The sequence below is a fragment of the Hirundo rustica genome, chromosome 5 (assembly GCF_015227805.2).
Source record: "Hirundo rustica isolate bHirRus1 chromosome 5, bHirRus1.pri.v3, whole genome shotgun sequence".
In the NCBI taxonomy this organism is placed as follows: domain Eukaryota; kingdom Metazoa; phylum Chordata; class Aves; order Passeriformes; family Hirundinidae; genus Hirundo; species Hirundo rustica.
The window spans coordinates 32,024,636-32,044,406 of NC_053454.1; the positions used below are offsets into that span (position 1 = coordinate 32,024,636).

A 19,771-nucleotide genomic window follows, 5' to 3' on the forward strand; every position below is an offset into this window, starting at 1 on the left:
TAGGTTACACTTTCAGCAAGTGTTTTGCTGAGTGCCACAGACTCAGGGCAGGGCTGCTTTCAGAAGAATGCTTAATTCATGGACAGTTTTGAACATCAACCACAGGTATCTTTATGGAGAGCACTGCCTGCAATCTCCCACACTGTGTGCATTGGCTTTTAAGCAGAAATGAGGCATTTACCTGTGTTTTCCATATGTTTTATTTCATATACTTTGTCTACCCTGTGGCATTTTCCTGCATTGACACTGCTTACTTTTCTTTTTAATAGTCCTTAGTCTTTCTATTTTGCCTTTTTCTCTAGAATGTAATTTCTTTCATTTACACTTACTTGAAGTTTCTTTGCTTCCTCTTAATTATCTTATTCAGATATACATTTCCCCCAAGGTTTTGTATCTCTGCCTATTACAGTGTCTCTTTGTAGCCAACTTAGATCTTCCCTAGCACATCCAAATGCCACTTGCAAGCCTTAACAGTGAGCTAAATGAGAACTGGATAGCTGGATTGTGTTAGCAAGCTTCTCTTAAGGCACCATTAGGGAAGTGTAGAGGAAGGAGAAAAAGAAAAGGAGCAGAAACTGGCAGAAAAATTAGTATACTTTAAAAGCAGTAGAAATACCTTCTTCATAAACTTAGGGTTTGATAGATTCCAATCCTAGTTATTTACTATGGGAAAGAAAACAGACCAGGTATCTAGAAAAGCAAGTGTTTAAGACAGTAACCATAAAAAAAGGAGATGAAATAATCAGGCCAAGTTTTGTCCTGGGACAGAAAAAAAAAAAAAAAAAAATCTGTATTGGGTTAGTTTAAAACATACAAAGTTTTTGGACCTGTATTTCCGAAATGCTTTTTGTCAAGTGGAGAGATGTTGCTTCCAGACACTGGGTAGTGGCTGGTACCTGCCTTCAGGGAGAACAGAGCTGCTGGTCTGAATCTGGCAGACAACCCGAGCCTCTCATGCCCAGTGCCAGTGAGCTAAGACTTACCTGCATCTGACAAATGTTTCAAATATAGGAAAACTGGAAGCCATACATATGAAGTAATAAAAGATGAAGGGAGATAAAAGTTGATTTGATTATTACTTGCTTAGTCTTACCACTTTACCCAGGTTGCCAGAGAAGTTGTGGACACCCCAACGATAGAAGTGTCCAAGGCCAGGAACTGAGTCTAGTAGGCAGTGTCCCTGCCCATGGCAGGGGCTTGGATCTATATGGACTCTAAGGTCTCTTCCAATGCAAACTATGCTCTGATTCTATGGGTTTTGTCCTAGGTGGATACATAGCAAATGCTTCTCTATGTGTAGTCCAACTGAACAACTGCAATGGCCACACCTCACTTTCCTTCCTTTGCCTAATCAGAGAGTCTGTTTTGCCATGCATTCACAACCCTGCAGCATCTAAATTTTAAAAAGTGTATTGAGCACATTCTGATCTCACTGGTAATTAGTAGTGCAATGTGTTCATAATGGTTCAATGTGTAGTTATTAAAATAACTCTTGAGCATTCAATTCTAGAATAATTTTTCAAGTAAAATAAGCAGTAATGACTGCACTATTCAATGAGGAGATGCTTCAAAGTTAAGAGTAGTATGAACAAATTATATAAGCAGCGAGGACTAGGTGGAAGTTTATCTCTAAGACTGCTGGCTGCAGTCCCCTTAAACTGAATCCACTTGGTTTTGAATTGTAGAATTACCAATAACTTCACCTAAAGCTCTATTGAAAAAACTTTCAAGAGACAGCCACTAACAGTGTCCTGATTAGCACATCACCTTGGAGGACAGGCTTATGTGTTCAGTGTACTGAAAACAACAGGAAAAAATTCATTAATATATTAATTTATTTCATTTCAGTTTTAGTTCAATTGAACATCAGAGCAGACAACTTTTTCCTTTGTGACAATACAGGGAATTTTTGAAACACTATTTCCATATTTTACAAAGTATGTCTGAATCAGATTATGGTTTCAAACATTTTACTGTATAGTTTGTCAGGGAAAAGGCTGCAGTTAGGAACTAAGCCTGGTGCTTTAGTATACTTTATTATTTCAGACATACTTTTCACTTAGTATATTAGAAAATAGAGCTGTAGAAGAAAACATGATTTTAATTCATGTTATGTCATCACAGTGTTGGGTAGCTAGAGACATTACTTAGTATAATAAATATTTATGATAATCTATTAAGAATTCACAATATTAGATTTTAGACTAGGTTATAAACCACTTATATTTTGTCTTTAGACAAAATCTATTACTTGCATTTTGAAGTATTATATATACACAGGTTCCAATACAAATGGTGGAAGAATTCTCATAGAAAATGTAACCGTGATGTTGTGGACAATTTTAAAATTAATGCATCCTTATCTCAGCCAGATATGTTACTCAAATTTTATTCTGTTTCCCTAGGAAATATCTTGTTGTCCATTACATCACAAGTTTATATTTTTAAAAAAGTTGATTGAGAACAATTGAACTACTGCATTATGATGTTAAGTTTTAGACATATTTCTTGATTTCATCATAAAGTACTAATACAAAAGCTCCGCCCATGCCTCTCAACACATTCGACCAGGCACCTTTGAAGAACGCTTTGGATCCTTCATCTTTAGCTATCTTCCTCCAGCAATCAATTGTGCCCTTATACATAATATCAGCTGTGGAAACAAACATAAAGGTTAGAAGGCTTGAAGTTATACAGCAAGTATGTTTCAACTGTTGTATCTTTAAAACAACAAAGAATAAGCAAAGTACAGTTGAGGATTTAAAATTTAGTAATCGATTAAGGAAAATTAATTCCCCATAGGAAATCAAGTAATTACTCAGTCCTATAGATCAACGTGACAGAAATAACCAGCAATGCATTCCCTGTAGGTTTTTTAAGGACTCCAATGAGAAGGTTATTAATTTTCCATAAGACAAAAAAAAATCCCCAGTATCTCCTATCTTATCTTCACGAAGAGAAACTTTTTGCAGCCAGAAGACCACAGGAGCACTTAATCTTACCTCCCTTTCGGCCAGACTGCATCATCATCCTACGTCGCACAGTATCAAAAGGATAAGAAACCAGCCCTGCCACTGCAGTGACACTCTGGGCAATCATCCAGCTCACTACGATATGCACATTCTTTGGATCAGGCAACATACCTGTCATCAAGAACAAATGAACGGAATCAGTACAGAGGGAAAGGGCTGTGGAAGGAATAATCACCCACCAACCCCAGAGTTCATCCAAACCCAAGGCGTCTCAGAGCAGCGAGTGGGGGGAGGCAGGAATGCATGTCAGAAACACCTGTGCACATTTCTAGCACTGCACTCAACTGGTGCTGAGCCAAGCCCTGCTTGTCCTTGTATTACCAAGTGCCCTAGAGTGCCTTTACTGAACGGATCTTCCCTTGCAGTCACTCCTCCGTGCACTTCTTACCCTTGGCCGTGTCGTATACCCCAAAATAGGCGGCTCTGTAGATAATGATGCCCTGAACAGACACGCTAAATCCTTGGTACAGGCCCTTCAAGCCATCAGACTTAAAGATCTTGACAATGCAGTCGCCCAGGCCAGAGAACTCCCTCTCAGAGGCTCCTTTGCCCACATCAGCCGCCAGCCGGGTCCTGGCGAAATCCAACGGGTAGACGAAGCAGAGGGAGGTGGCTCCCGCGGCACCCCCGGACGCAAGGTTCCCTGCGAAGTAGCGCCAGAACTGCTTGTGCCTGTCCACTCCGCCCAGGAAGATCTGCTTGTACTTGTCCTTGAAGGCGAAGTTAAGGGCCTGGGTGGGGAAGTACCGGATGACATTGGCCAAGTTGCCTCTCCAGAAGGAGGCGATGCCCTGCTCCTTGGGGATGCGGACTATGCAGTCCACGATGCCCTTGTACTGCTTATCGGCCGTGATCTGTTTGCTGGCATGCTGGACCTGCAGGGAGGAGAAGGAGGAGGACGGCACGGTGAGAGAGGGGCACCGCAGAGGTGACCCCACACGCTGAAGGGCACGGAAAGGGCCGGCCCCGCTCCCGCCAGCCCGAGGCGGTGCTGAACGTCCCGGGCAGCTCCCGCGTAACCGGAGCCGGCCGAGCTCCTTCCCATATTTAGTCACGCCGGGCAGCGCCCGCCGCGCCGGCACCACCTGAGCCGCGGCACCGCCGCCCCCCGTCGCCCCCTCACCTGCAGCAGCAACTTCACTCTCTCGATGGGGGCGACAGCCGTCTTGGAGACGGCGGCGGCGATCCCGCCGGCCAGAAAGTCCTTGACGAAGCTGAGCGCTTGGTCACCCATGCCGCGAGCCGGTCCGACAGCCCCGCCCGGAGAGAGGCAACCAGCGGACACTTCCCCACCCCGCCGGACAAATGTGCCCGCGCCCCGCGCCGCCCCGCTTATAGACCGCGGCCTCTCGCGATAGGAGGAGGCGCCCCCCCGGGCCGCGGCCATTGGCTGCAGCCCGCCGGGCCCGCCCCGCCATCTTCCCTGAGCGGCGGCTGCGAGGGACGCGGGGCCCGGGACGTTTAAAGGGCAAATTAAAGTTATCTGCTGCCTGCTGGGAAACGCGGTGTCAGGGCATGTGCCCGCTGTATTTATAGCTCCCGGGAGGCACCGGAGGGAACATGGGGAGCTGGCAGGAGCGCTGCGAGCCGTGCGAGTTCCGTGCAGACGAGAGGCGGCGGCTGAGGGGTAGAAGCCTGCCCGGAGCGGTCTGACAGTGCGACCGGCCAGCTGAGAGTGCTCTAAGCCTTGCCCTCATCTGCGTGGATTCGCGCATAGAGGGGCGACATGGATGTCGTGCCCAACAGCAAAGCTCCCCAGGGCTGCGCCGCCAGCCTGGAAGGTGGTGCTGTGCTCATAGGCACCAGTGACCAGGACTGGACTGGACCTCTCTTGAGTCAAGGCCAGAGAGCCGCTTCATGCTGTACGCCCTGTGTGGAACTTGCGGGCATCGAGGGCTTTAAATACCCCGGCATGCTCTGGGACTCGGCTTTCCCGAGGAGGAGACGGCGTGCCTCTCTGCATTGTACCCTCATTTCACCCCTGCAAGGTCAGACCCTCGCAAGACCCACAGGCGATGCCCTCTTCAGAGAGAGAGAGAGAGGGAGGGAAGGGAGGAGACCGTGCGAAGCACATGCCCAGGCATGCTGAAGTTGCTAGACGAGCACCAAGTGAGAAAGAAAGAGTAAAGGCTGTAGTGAAGCTCTGCCTTCATGCAGTGCCTGGTTCTTAGAAAAATGTTTGAATCTCAAATGAAGATTAAATGGTCCCCCAATTAGTTTCTCATCCCCATCTCTTTCTCATCTGTTCTTTCTGGCGATCCACATAAGAAAGCAGAAGCTTATGATTCGTTGTTGGGTGACTTAATTGTATGGAATAGTTAAGTAAAAGGCAATGCAGCGAGGTACAGATGCATACCAAGGAGTTTGCCATAAAGAGCTATTAAGACAGAAAAATGTTCTACCGAGGAACTTGTAAGGGTCTCTCTTGATTTGGTAATAGGGTATCAGTACTGAAAATATAATTTATCTTAATGTAGAGGCTAAATCTTGGCTGTCCCACAAAGAGACATTCTTGACAGGGCAGTGCATCTCTTCTCACCAATGTGTTTGTTAGCATAAGTCAATGGGATGGTACATTTGATCCCCTGTCTCTCTTGCCCTCTGCTGCTCTTAGGTCTGTTGAGGTCTCTTCTTATGAGCCTCAAGTGTGAGAAGTGGATGTCAGCTGTGATTTCCAAAGCACCCTTTGTACCTTGGCTTCCTGAGAAGATGGAGCCTTTCCCCACCTTCTAAGAAAGGGGAAGAGAGCCTGCCCCGCTTCCCCCCCCTCCTCCAATAGATACTTCCCCAAGCAAGGACCAAAAGCAGGTGCATAGGGGATCCCTAGAATTAGACTGAGTTGAAGGCTGTTTTGTTTCATTTTGTTTTGTATTTTAGCCACAAATGTGGCTGCCTGCTACCTTTGACCTTTCCTTTTTTCCCCTCATATTTCACTCACCAGGTCTGGTGTCTCCTCTTTTCACAGGAAAGCAAACACCCTTTTAACATCTTGAGGCTTCTGCTAGCTGATTTCACACAGACCCCTGGGATAGCGGTGCTCAGAGCTGCTGCCTGACTACCCAGATTGATAAAGTCTCCTCAGGGTGTGCACTCAGGTGTCAACGCTGCTGACTGGTGTCTGGTGAGTGGGAGGTGGCAGTGATATGCTGCTGGGGAGGAAAGACAGTGGGGGCCTAACCTGAAAGGATTGTTTGCCAGCCCCTTCCCCACCATCTTTGATTTAGATTGGTAGGAAGTTTTAATTATTTGTTTTAATCATTTGAATTGTTGGGGTTTTTAAAATGACATTTTAGTGAAGTCTTTATCACAAGAATTCTAGTTAGTTTTTGAAGTTATTGCTGGGTATCATCATCACATTCACAGAGATTGATCTGATATTTCTGTAGCACTAGTATTGTTTACCCATAACTGCCAGTATTTAAAAAATAGCAAGTGACTTGCCACTTTTTCTGCTTCTGCTTTCCCTTCTCTGAGCCCAGATATCCATTTCCAGGAGAAACTTTGCTTTCAAACAATTTTAACAAAAACAGGCCTGGACCAGGACATATGTTGGCTACTTTGAGAGTTATTCTTCATTTGTTTGATTTTTGCTCCAAATGCCTGCTTTGGATCTTTCCTATGTATGATGATGAGGGGCAGTTTGCTACTTAGTGTAGAAGTTCAAATATATCCTGTAAGAAATTTACTGCTAACTCCACCAGTACCTCAAGCATAAGCATTTCCAGCACTAACTGGAAATGTCATTAATAAAAGCTAAAGAACCTTTGGTTTTTCATGCAGTTAGTTGGTGTTTGTTATTCAACATTCTGATACTTTCCTAGAAAAATGGTTAAAACAGATCTGAAAATGCAGTCTCTCTGAATTACTGAAAGCAGTCTTTCAAGCTTCATCTTCCTTAGATCTTTGTAGCTTTGGATGGATTATTTTTCTTTTTAGGCTGAGTTTGTGGGTATTCTACACTGCTGACATAGCATAAAGGCACTGCATTTTGTTCTTACAATTCTGAGCTAAAAATAACCTAGATCTACATTTTTGAGAGAGAGTAGTGACTGGCTGCATTGTGCTTTGGTGTGTGAATAGCCAGCTTGAAACACTACAGGAGATCAGCTTTTCCAAAGTGGTGCATACCCTTGTTTACTTACATATCCAAGACAGTGGAAACCCTAGCACTGAGGCTAGGCCAAACACAAAATAAAAAAGCTTCTCATCAAAAGTCAGCAGTCTGAGCCTGATGGCAGACACGAGGGGGAGCACAAGGAATCAGTCGAAGAGGAATAATGAGGTTGGTGATGACAAAGGTGATCAAGGACAAAGCAGTGCGAACCTTGAGTTTCTTTTAGGCAGGCATTAGCGAGGTTTATTCTAGATGGGTGTTGGTGTTACCTGTCTTAGCAGCCTACATTGAGCTGGAGAGAGGGAAAATTGGACATTAAGTGTAAGCAGCACATTGAGAAGAGAAGTGTTAGTGCTGGAAATAGCAGTAAGAGTCAACACAAGGTGTGTTTGTTTATTAGAGTGTGTCTGTAATGTGAGGATGAGGAGTTGGAGGAGGGTCAACATTTCAGAAGAAAACTGAGGAAGTAGATAAAAATTAATATGAAACAGATCAGGAGTTCTGTTGTAACAGGACAAGCATGGGACATAGGAGGGAAAGAAATACCCAACCTGTGACACAAGGAATAAACTTGTAGGAAGTGAGTATATTAATATTTCCTTTGGCAAGGATTTGTGCAGAAAATGTTCAGGAAGAGAGCACTTGAAAAGTGCAGGTCTTCATTTAACTTGGAAAAGTGGGGAGATAATTTATAAGGATGGCACAACTGGAAGGGGAGGCAATTAAATGGTTGTGGATGAAGTAAACCTGATCACAGATAAGCCAGGAATTTGAAGCTGAAGACAGACTGAGTTATGTGCTTGGCAATCCTACTTCATAATTCATGAGATAGGAGTGGAGAGTAAGAAACAGAGCAAGTCTACAAGTTGTGCTAGAAAAGAAAGATGAAGGAGGAGGAAGTGGGCTGAGATTAGATGGGATATTCTCCATCTGATGAGATGAAAATGATGGAAAGAGCAAGTGAGAGGATATGAGGAAGGACATGGCAGGCAAGGCAAAAGATCAGAGAGGAAGGATGGGATAACAAAGACCGGGGGGAAAGCAATTCTTGCTGCAGACCATATGTAAAGAGTGGCTCTTTCAGGGAGCAGAACACTGAGTGAGAAGTGCAAGGGGCAATGAGTGGGCCTAGGCAAGGAGACATACAGGTGATTGCTACAGAGTGCCACTAAGGACATCAGCGTGAAGCTTGGAAGCTTCCTGAGGATGAGCGTGAGAAATTGTGAAGAAGGGAAGAAAGACAGTTGAAATCACAGAAAGCTGATCAGGAGCTGGCTGGATGGATGACCAGCAGTTCTTCAGAGGGGAAAAGAGCTGAGATATTGCTCAAAAGCAAACAAAATGTGATGGGGTGGATGGTGAGGGTAGCCTCAGTGTGAGAGTAGGGGGTGGGGTGGGATGGAGAGAATGGAGGTCTCTGTAAGAAACTGAACCTGCAGAGAGTCGGGCAAGGGCATCCAGAATGTGTGGACACTGGGATTTAATAGGCCTGTGGAAGTATTTAAAGTGTATCTCCTAGCTGCAGCAAGTGTAGAGGAGAAAGGGGAGTGGACCAGGCAGAAGGAAAGAACGGGAATACAAGAAGGGCCAACTGAGCAATGGTAAAGTCTTGAGAGTGGGGATAGAGAAGTGTAGGCGTGGAAAATAGCACCAAGGAGACAGAGTAAGGGGTAGAGCTCATTGCCTTGGGTAGATTGTTTAAGAATCAAGAAGCAGCATCTGAAGGAATAAAAAGGGAGAGAGGAAACCAGTCTAGGTGGGGAGGGAAGACTAGAGGAGTACAGAAATAAGTTGGAGCAAGAGAGCACACGAGAGATGTGAAGAAATAGCCCACAAAGAAGGTTAACCAAGATAGACAGTCTCCCTAGTCTGCAGTAACTGGTTTCCTCTTGGTGCATGTGTGTGGCCAGGCATGTTATACTTTTGACATTCCCTGTTGACTGAACTAATAATGAAAGTGTATGTGTTAACTGAATGTCTTCTACCGCATTAAAATTGCCCTGGTGATGGCAACTAACCTAAGGTTAATATGTTTTTTCAATTTTCAATGCTTCATTGACTTCACTAGTGGCCACTCTGAGGTACTGGAGAAGGCAAAGATCACTGGAAAAGAGTGGGGTATGAGGAACCAGGGAGAAGGAAAACAAATCAAGCATCAATACTGCAGGATTTGTTTCTCATTGGAGATTTGTTTATTTCACACAGGTGTCAGATCCTTAGAGCAATAGAATTAAACCAGAAACTATCTGGTACTGAAATCAGACAAGCACTAATTTCTGCTGCTCTAGTTGTTTGAAGAATTGCAATCACAGTCTTTACTCTGAAATTAATTTCACTTCTCTGTAGGACTGTGCAGTAAATACTTGGTGTGCTGTAGACAGAATAACAGTATTGCTAAGATTCAGGACTCCAGTGGGTTTTTATCATAGGTCTCAATGTGCTGTGAGAACAAAAATCATCTTTTATGTCACAGGTGTGCATTACAGTGGATAATTAATGGATTCTACAGGCTATCATAAGCATTTACAGTACTCTAGAATATCTATTAGTTGTTTATTAATGCAGTCATGATGCAAACATAACTACACATTACAGATTTTGATAAACTCATAAAGCAGAGGTATTGTGGACAATTTGTAAGTCATGTATATTAGCAAATTAATTACTTGTTAGACTCCGTAATCATTAATTTACTATTTACTAGCTCTTCTTTGGTAAATATATTTCAGTATAAAGCATAACTCATTATCCTCATTTGGATTTGTATTTTGGAAGAAAAGACAAAGAAAAGTGAAGTGACTTTCTCAAGGTCATTTTGTCAGTGTGTGATAGAGCAAGGCATGAATAGAGCTTTCCAAGTTTTGTCAGATCTCTTTTGCACATGCTGTTTTATATATATGCAATAATATTAAAAGTCAAGATTGTTTGTTCCAATAATACCATTAAAGCTTATCCAGAACAAGCATATAGGAAAATTTGAAAGCCTAATTTGCAGCTGAAAGGAATGTTGTACTTTTTGCTTTTGGTGCAGATCTCTGCAGAAGATAATTTCTTTCATAATTTCCAAATATATTCCATTACATAGTGGAACGTGTATCCCTTCTTAGATTCAGTGATTTTCAGGTTTTGTGCTTCCAGGGAAAAAATACACGCGGAGAGGATCTCTGATGTTTAGATATTCATGATTTTTTAAAATTCTAGTTTAAACTAATTTTGCGTGGAAGAAAGGAGATCTGGAGAGTGTTTGCAAAAACTGTGACCTTCAGGGCAAGGTTTGCCTTTCAAGAAAAGTCTATACTTCCAGGGTCTTAACTGTTATGTTTGATAGGTACTTGAAGCTTCATTTTCCTTCTTACTACCTTGAAATATTCTATTTGTTATAACTTTTTGTCTTATTTTCCTGAGATAAAAGTTGTGCTAAGTGGTAATTCACACTGTGCTTTGCTTTTCTACATGTTCCAGTTCATTGCCAGAGATATGCTTTTCATGGTGTTCACCAGATTTCTTGGAAGGTGTGACAGCTGCAAACAGTATCAGCAGTGCCTTGGCAGTTGTGTGATCAGAGCAAAGCCAAACTACGGCTGAAGCCCTCTGTATTTTCCATAAGACGCAATTTTCTCTTGCTGCTAGTGAGTGATGCATCTTAGCAGTAACATTTCAAAGGTGTTTCGTGTCCTGGTCAGGAAATAAAGTTCTTCACCAAGTTCTCTTCCTTACCTAGTGGGGTTTAAATGTTTGTTTGTTTCCAAACTGGAGAAATACTGGGTTGTGTGAATGCAGAATTCAGATGCACCTGCTAAAGTTCTGTGACCTAGAAAATAGATCTGGTTTGTTTTCAGAGCCTGGCAAAACAAAGCTATTAAAAAGTGAAAGTACTAATACAGACACTTCTGACCTGAAGTTTGCAACATACTCTTCAGAAAATCTTCTGGGTTGGAAGAATGTCTAGTATGACACCCAACCCTCTTTGCGTAGTGCAACATTCTTTACCTCATTCGTGCAGTACCCTGTGTGCTGACTCTCGTGTTCAGCTTTCCATAGCTCTGGTGACTTGCATAGTTTTCAATTGCCTGCCTCTTCTTAGAGTTGTAGGGACATGCTCTTTCTTCTGAGGTCCATGTAGACCTGTAATTACCTTTTAAAATCATTGATACAATGTTGGTGCAAGTCAGAGTATATGAGGAAATCTCGTGTAGCTTTTTAAGTAGGTTTTTATTTTCTATTTTGCTCAAGGTTACTCTTCTAAATATTGTCTTAGTACAGATCTTAATGAGATAATGCAAGTCGTTTTTCTACTAAATTCAAGTTGGTCTTTGCACTTTTCAGTACATCTTTTTTCATCTTTCTTGTTGCAGTAGTTTTGGAGTATGAAAAATTATTTAAGATGATCTTTTTATGTTATGGTAATCTCCTGGTTTCTGTTTTCTAAGTTATTTCCGTGTGTGATTCTACTGTTCTAGGTATTTTTAAAATCCTTTGTTTCAGGCAGACAGATTTGAATTGTTAAATTATTTAAGTGATTTATTTGTTTTCCATCTGCTATTCCTGACAATATATCTGGTTATAATATAATAATTTTCTTTTAAATAAGACTGTCAATATTTTAGCCCTTGCTCAAGTTCTTACCTCTTCATTTTCAGATATTTTGTAGAGTTTCTCTTGCTGTGATTTTACTCTAGACTAGTCTTTCTTCTGTGAAATAGTTGATAATAGTTCATAATTTCCTTGCTGACAGTAATTTTATTTTCATATGTTGTAAGAAAAACTGAAATGATTTTTTGACAGTAGTAAATGTTTAATGGAATCACAACTTGGGCACAGTCACATAACTGCACTGCAATAGCAAAACAAGGTAATAATATTTTTATAATGGAGAAACAATTTCATGCATTAAATGTAGATGTAATTTTTATGCATACTTGCAAGAGCTATTAGCACAATAGTTGTAACAGAATTTCAAGCTTATTTTCAAGAAAGTGAGAAATTAATAAATTGCACTACTTAGTGAATGAATCATCAATTTTTTTGTCACCCTACATGCTGGTTGAATAGGCCACAATTACATTGTTGTTTATAATTCAAATTGTATTGATTATAATGGCAGGATTTTTTTTTAATAAATTGAAATATTAATCTTTCTATATTTTGCAAGAAAATACCAAATTAAGGTCAGTTCCATGCCACACATTATTAAAATGCATGAAATAAAAATAGGTCTGCTGAAACGCCAAAATCCCAGCAAGTGGGATGCTGGTATATTGAAGACAACTGCCCTGCTAAAGAGTGACAAGACTGGGTGAGAAAGTCTTTAGATGTCAGAGTTTCTGGTTTTTATGGCGTCAAACCTCATGTCCCTTCATAGGGTATTTTAATGCTTCAGAACTCACAGTGGAAAAAATCCAGTTTGAGTCCCAGGTCCAAAAAATTACTTTGAAGATGAATTTTCCCAGCTTACAGGATATGAAAGGGAGCAAATTATGGGGACAGAAGCAGAAGTCAGGAAACTATTAGATTATGTGGTGTATTACCTCAGCTTGATGAAAAAAAACAATCTGTATTTAATTCATTCCTGGAGATTGACTGCCACTTTCTGATTCACTGGGAATTCAGTTTAATACTTTCTTATAAATCTTAAGAAATAAATGAAGATAGTGTATTAATATACATTCTTAAATGTTGCTGTATTGTTTGAAATTAACATATATTTATGTACAGCATATATTATAGGTAGGTATACATGAATATATGCTGTAAAAGTGGCTTGCAGGTCAACACTGTAAAAGGAATTGTCCTACTGCTCCATTTAATGTCTGTTCCTTTGTAATAATATACAATAATGGAAGAAGTTGAGATTGAGTTATTTTCTGTTTTCCAGACAGCTATAAAGGGATGGAAGACAGGGGATGTTCTGAGCATATATAGTGAGGAAAATTGAGATGTTATGAACAGTGGTGCAGACATGAAACAGTCTTGAAATAGTCAGCCAGGGATAAATAATCTGGACCTTGTAAGTAACTTCCAGGATGGTAGTGATGGAGGGGTGGAGGGGTCACCCAGAAGCTGTGCGAGTCTGCTGCTTGTTTGTGATTTCCTTTCACATGTTACACTGCTGTAGGTGAGCACCTTTTTTTTCTACATAGAACTAGACCAGCGACTCAGGTCAGAAGAAACAGTTCAAATAAAATAGATGTTTATGCAATTTAAAATATCTCTCTGACTTCCAAACATTTCCATCAATGCCATGCTTAATTTTTTTGATGTGTTTTTGAAATTGCAGGCTTTCTTGTTCACTGGTAATGATCCACAGACAGAAAGAGCAAAATGAGTGAAAAATCATGAGACAGCAGTGTTGCAGGAACCCAGCAGCTTATTCTATACTTTTGTCTCCTGTTCTGTTCCTCACCTCTGCAAAATAAGATTAAAAAACTGAAACCACCATAAGCAGAGCACTTCTCTTCCCCTTATTCCTCCATTTCTGAGACATCCTCAGTTCGAGAGGAGAAGAGACCCCATTGATGTAGTTTTGGGAAGGCTATCCTAAAGCCGTGCACTTTCTCCTACTGGGCACAGCTCAGCAGGGGAGGTTCTCGGTTTGGAGCAGCAGTGATGTGGATGGGAGGAGGTTGATTATGGCAAGGGATGAAAAGCATGCATTTACATAGTCTCCTTTTCCCTGCCACCTCTCCACTCTCCAGCAAGCACGGGTTTATTTTAGCAATGGCCTTCTGAAGCAGGATTAATTTTCCCCTGAATAGGTCAGGCTGGAGCAGAGCCAGGAAACATGGCCTTTCATAGCTGGGGTGACTCAGGAAGGCAGAGATACCTACTAAGTAGACAGGGCCTATAACTGCTGGGCCAATGCCCAGTGCAAGAGAAGTAGCCTGGAATAACCTTTCTGATAAACATCAGAAAAGCCCGTATGGAGTCTTTTTCCAGAAGCTGATGCCAGGCTGAACCAGGCTGTAGTGCTGCCCTCTTCTGTTTGGATTCGGGGAAAACAGTAAATCGGTGATGAAATCCCTGAAGTCCTTCACAAAGCAGGAAAGCAGTAGCAGGTGAACACTTCCTTGCATTTCAGGCAGTATTTCAGCCTGTTGGAATGTCCCTTGTATCTTCACTAGCAGTTCTGTTCATAGCAACAGAACATAGCTAATAGTTTTATTGGGGTTTAGCACTGGTAGGGCCCTTGTGGATCTGCAAAGCAACTTGTGACAGAAATCATGCTTTTTGACCTGCTTGTTTGTGTTTCAGTGTGCAGGGGAGATGCAGAGTAAGGAATTTCCATCAATAATTCAGATGCTAAAAGCTTTGCCATACTTACTATCATGTAGAATCATTAATTTCCCTACTTACATGTATTTGTTACAAAGTTGTGTAGGAAGCTACAGCCATCTTTCTCAAAGTACATGACACCTGGAGGTGTCTAGAACCTTTTTACCATAGCTAATTCATCAGACAGCGTGGAAGCAAAATGGAAACAACCTGATATTTCATCAGAACGAAAGGGAATTGCCATTAAGGGGTATTTCCTGGCCCTGATGCAGTATACTCCTGATAGACTTGGAGCCTGTGTAGCCCTGAACACTTGCACATCTGCAGATATCCCAGCAGCTGTAAGAGCTGTGTTTAGGGATCTGCTCTGGAACATAACAGCTGGGCTGATTTCATGGCCCTAATGAAGTAAATAAGCTCATGGTGTATGATTCTGGAAACTCACTACTTTGCTTTAAAAAACAGGTATTAATGTTTAGCTTTGATTCCATCTTAATGCTTGTATCTTTAAATGTGATATGCACGTTTCACTTTCTGGTACTGATTTTAAAGCACTTGCCTTCAATTTCTTTGTCACAAACATCCTGTCCCAACTGTGTGGTATTTTGACTTAGCTATCAATGTGCCTGTGGCTCCCTTTCAAAGGAAAGAAGCTTCTCATTTTCTGACTAATAAAAAAATCTATAAAATCTAAATAAATGCAGAACTGATCAGAACTTTGTGACTCAGCTAATGTTGTACAGTGATATATAAAAGTAACTGTAGTCATTAATCCTGTCAGCAACTCAACAAATTGTTGTACAATGTGCAGAGGCTTGTGGTGACTTGTTTATGCAGGTGGTTAATGAATAATAAAATAAATAAAAGCTTCTTTCAAAATATATGAGTTAATTAATGATTTGTAGGGGTGTGATTTCACTTTGGGAAGTGGCTGTAACAGTGGAGCTATGAGGCTGTTTATTGGCTTCCCCTGCCTTCAGGAGTGAATACTTTTAATTTTGTTAGAGCAACCCTTTTCTAACATTCAAGTCTGCAACCACAAACTGAACTTTAAAGGCGAGGACTTTTCTGCTTGTGTTGTAAACCATAATCAGGCCATAACTCTGGGCCTGTTTGGGGGAAGACAGAAAACCAGTGTAACCAGCACCTTCAGCCTTCCTTTCCACTTGGTTTACTCTTCATTTTTGCAATCATTTGGCTTAATTTCCCAGGCTCCCAATAGCAGAAGAGTGAGACTATACCATTGTCTGACTGGGATGCTGATTTATGCAAGCAATATTCACAGCTCAGCCAAGCTGACAGGAAGACCTTGTTTAGTAGAAGTGATCATATTGCTTTCTACAGAGCCCAGATGTTTGGTTGGTTAGTGTTTGATTCCATCACATTAGCATTTACAGCAGAAAACAATTCTAATGGAAGATAAAAACCAGATCAGTTTTTCTTGTAGTGTCAGATCTTGAGGATATGGGTTGAAAAAAAAAGTGGGAATGGGTAAAATCTGATTGTGTCTTTTCTTTCATAGATTTCACAGAGAAATGGGAGATGGGAAAATCAGTCCAGCATCTGGTGTGACTGCAATTGAAGCAAAGTCGGAACATCTGGTTCAGTCTGATTTTATTTCACTCTTGGCCACATTCTGATAAACATCTGTCCAGTCACATTTATTTAATTTAATTTGTGACTCCTTTGTGAGTGTAAACTGCTGAAGTTGCAGAAGTCAAAGAAGTCTGTGAAATTTGAAACACAGAAAAATCACCTGTGATAGAAGAGAGGGATCCACAATCTGGTGCTGCCGTATGAGCACCTTCTGAGATGAGTCAAGAAATTATGCATTAAACATGTGTGTATCCTTCACATTGTATTCAGTGAGTTGACATGTAGCTAAAGGCTCTGTGAATATCTGCATTGGGACAGGTGAGTTCCAGCCTGCACCAAATCCTGCAGTGAAAGATTTGCTGAGAATTTGTGGGCTTCATTGCTTGGAAAGTGGCAACATCACTAAGTTCATTTCAAGAAGGAGCATTTGCACAGACTTGCAAAGACCATGATCCTTCTTTTATTAGTTGGCTTCCTAGGTATTTCCAGGTATTTGGATACTGAGGAATTTTGGTTTTGTTTTTGTTACTTTCTGTAGCTGTGCAGAGCAACTTCCATTGGTGTGCTCTCAGTCCCTTACAGAGGCAAACAACAAACAGAGACCAATGGAGAAATCCTCAGTCTTTAGCACCTTTGCACTCCTCTTGAAGCTGCTGGATAAATGGTTTAAGGAACCAGTTTGAGTAACCAGGTGGAAATATCTCTGTGCTTGGGGTTTGGCAACATCAGTAAAAACTGTATGTAGTTCTCAGGCTCTCAGGATTTTTTTTTTTTTTTTTTTAAATGCTTCTCAACTGGCCTTGTGTATTTCTCAGTGCCTTGTTCTGGAGGAATACTGGTCACAGAGGACCAGTTCAGAAGTAATTGTTTCGTTTAACATATGCCAGCAAAGTGTCCTAAATAATTCATTACTGTGCTCAGCTGGTTGTTTGAGATCTCTGATATTTGTTTATGTAAGGCAGTATTTTGTAAACTCCATTAAATCCTATGCCATTCCTGAACAGTGTAGGCTGAACCTGCATGCCAGGAGGGGGAAGGGAGACAATTTTTCACTTACCATATAGGGTGGGCAACTTTCTTGAAATGGAATTGGACCCTTTCTCCAAGGGGAAGATGGACTCTTTGGTTAAAGTAGTTAAATCCTTCACTAACCTAGGCCTCATTTGTTTTCATTGTATATGAAAGTATACTCTCTTAGTATTGTTTTGACTTTTTTTACATTTTTCTCAGGAATAACTGACAAATTAAAGAGAAAGGTGAATAATGAGTAGGAATTTCAGAAAGCAATTGAATGGTGGTGAGAATGATTTTCTTCATCCAAAACAATCTCTCTGTGGGGACATAGAATTTTAACTTCCTAGGAGCGCTTCCTTCAGCATGCTGTTTCATAGTGCCTACAGCTGAATGCTTTCAGGGCATTTGTGCTTCTGTATAAGGGAAACTATGTTAAGTAACTGGATTATTTAAGAGGCAGGGAAATAATGCAAATTTTTCCAGTTGATTTTTCATTTTCAAGCCACAAATGGACAATATTCTGCCACCTTGCCATCCTCAGTGTGCCCAACATACTGATGACCTGAAGACTGAAAGTCTGAAAATGATTTCATTGTTCTTAGTTCAGTCGTGTTGGAGATTCTGGTCCTTTGTTCAGGATGGTGTTGTAGCTGTAGCTTCAAATATCCTGTATCTTTAAGGGGAATATTGCATTACCATGTTTTATTTGTACTTCATTCTGAGTACAGAGAGCAGTTTCTGCTGTCTGTCTTTAAGAGCGGGATCTCAACACTGCAGGAATGAGTTTGACAGCTCCTGATTATGCTTTGATTGTTGTCTGTCTGAACATGTGGAGGTATCTGCTTCATGGTGGTTATTAGTCACCAGCTGATAGTGCTTCAGCACAGATTTTCTTCTTTTTCAGCATTTTTCTGTAAGTTGCATTTATTTCAGATGTGGAGGGGTTTACTGCTGTCAGTGTTTTCACAGCAACAGATAGCTTTACATCAGGATCCTCTTAGTTCTTTCAGCTGGAAGTCCAGCTGCATCCATCTTCTGGTTTTTCTAGCCAAGGTACATCTGTGGATGGCTCGCACTAAGTGTCTGAGATTCTTTAGTCATTTCACCCATTTCACTAGTGGACATTTCTGGGTGTTGTCCTGAACAGAGGGGAATCACTGAGTGGAAAGTAACAAATAATTATTGGAAGAGATGCACTTCCTGCTACCACAGGTATAACTGAAGTCTCTTCAAGACTGCAGGGGATGTGAAGCTATCCTGTCAAACAGCTTAGAAACTGGTGTTCACAGAGAGCTTTCTTCTGTGTTCACCTCTGCAAATAGATTCCTTTTCTTGCATTACTTATTCCAGGCTGGCAACAGGAGGCTCTGCTGCACCTCCTACAGTCCACTTTCAACAAAGAAATAACAGCTGTCTTGGTTGTCACCAGTAGTTATAATTCTTCATTGCTTCCTTGTACCTCACTTTTCTTTTGGGTATAGTTAAAGACCTGCTTGTCTTGGAGGCACCTTTTCAGTACGTTATTGCATTATCAGTGGAGCCAAAGAGTGGCATTGGACTGTCTGTTCTGAAATGTCTGTCTGGTATCTGCTATGATAAGCTATTTGGATGGATGTGACGGGTTGGTCCTGGCCAGCATCTAAATATCCACACAGCCACTCAGTCATTCCCTGGCAGGATAGGGGAGAGAATAGGCAGAGCAAAAGTTACAAAATCCTTTGGTTCAAGTAAGGATTTTAATAAGTGAAAGAAAAAGGGATGCAAAGCCAATCATTCACCACCTTCCACAAGCTGTCTCTGAGAAACAGCTACAATGGCTACCTTGGGAGACAACCTCACACCCAATTTTTAATGCTGAGCATGATATTATACGGTATGGAATAATCCTTTGGCCAAATTGAGTCAGCTGTTCTGGCAGTGTTCCCTCCCATCTTCTTGAAAACACAAGATGTAATAGCTTTAAATTGAGAGAGAGCAGCTTTTCATTAGATATTGGGAAGAAATTCTCTACTGTGAGAGCAGTGAGGCACTGGCAGAGGTTGCCCAGAGAAGTTGTGGTTCTTCACCCCTAGCTGTGTTCAAGGCCAAGTTGGATGGAGCTTTAAGCAATCTAGTCTTGTGGCAGGTGTCCCTGCCAGTGCCAGCAAGGCTGGAACTGGATGATCTTTAAGCCTCTTCCAACCCAAACTATTCTATGACTCTTGTGCCTGTCCTCCCCAGACTATTCACTAGACAGGGACAGTGTGAGAAAAAGAGAAAGCCTTAATGCTCTGCTGTGTAAGCACTGTTTAGTAATAGCCCAGACTGGTGTGTCATCAGCAACACAGTTTTAGTCACAAATCCAAAATACATATGGGCTTTCATGAAGTTAACTCAATTCCACCAGACCTGGTAGAACACAGCTTCTTTACACTAATTCATAGTAGATCAGGAGTTTCATGGATGGCATAAGGATCCTGATGACTCAATGACAGCTCAACTCTTTCTCCCTTCCCATCATATGTTCCCCATCTCCTCTCATGTCAGCAGTAGCAGTCGTGTAGTCTTACAGAAACTGAGTTTAAGCACGTCCTCAACAGTGAGTCAAAGTTGTTACGTAGGCAGGGACCTGGGAAAAGTGACAGAAGTGACCTTTCTGGAATAGACGTGTCAGTTTGTGACATAGCTGGGTGATTGTTATACAGTGGCTGTACTTCTTCATTCTTATATACCCCTAATTAATCTCCCCGAGCTCTACTTTGCT

At 41.6% G+C, this 19,771-nt stretch overlaps 1 protein-coding gene and 1 long non-coding RNA gene across 3 annotated transcripts in view; one reads left to right on the top strand and one right to left on the bottom strand.

Moving 5' to 3' along the window:
- Positions 1-1,817: 1,817 nt before the first annotated feature.
- Positions 1,818-4,354, bottom strand: SLC25A4 (solute carrier family 25 member 4). Its single transcript, XM_040064257.2, has 4 exons — positions 4,156-4,354; positions 3,421-3,907; positions 3,003-3,143; positions 1,818-2,653 (listed from the first exon to the last, which is right to left on the bottom strand). Exons 1-4 carry the CDS (start codon positions 4,264-4,266, stop codon positions 2,496-2,498), a joined length of 897 nt encoding a protein of 298 aa, XP_039920191.1. The 5' UTR covers positions 4,267-4,354; the 3' UTR covers positions 1,818-2,495.
- A 140-nt stretch (positions 4,355-4,494) lies between these two features.
- Positions 4,495-19,771, top strand: part of LOC120752735 (uncharacterized) — a 67,926-nt gene continuing 52,649 nt past the window's right edge. Inside the window, exons 1-3 of one of the 2 annotated variants that reach the window (XR_005700794.2) lie at positions 4,495-5,020; positions 5,998-6,153; positions 15,941-16,382. This is a non-coding gene — a long non-coding RNA (uncharacterized LOC120752735). Of the gene's footprint in view, positions 5,021-5,997; positions 6,154-15,940; positions 16,383-19,771 lie in introns of those variants that run through there. The other variant, XR_005700795.2, reaches the window with a different exon arrangement.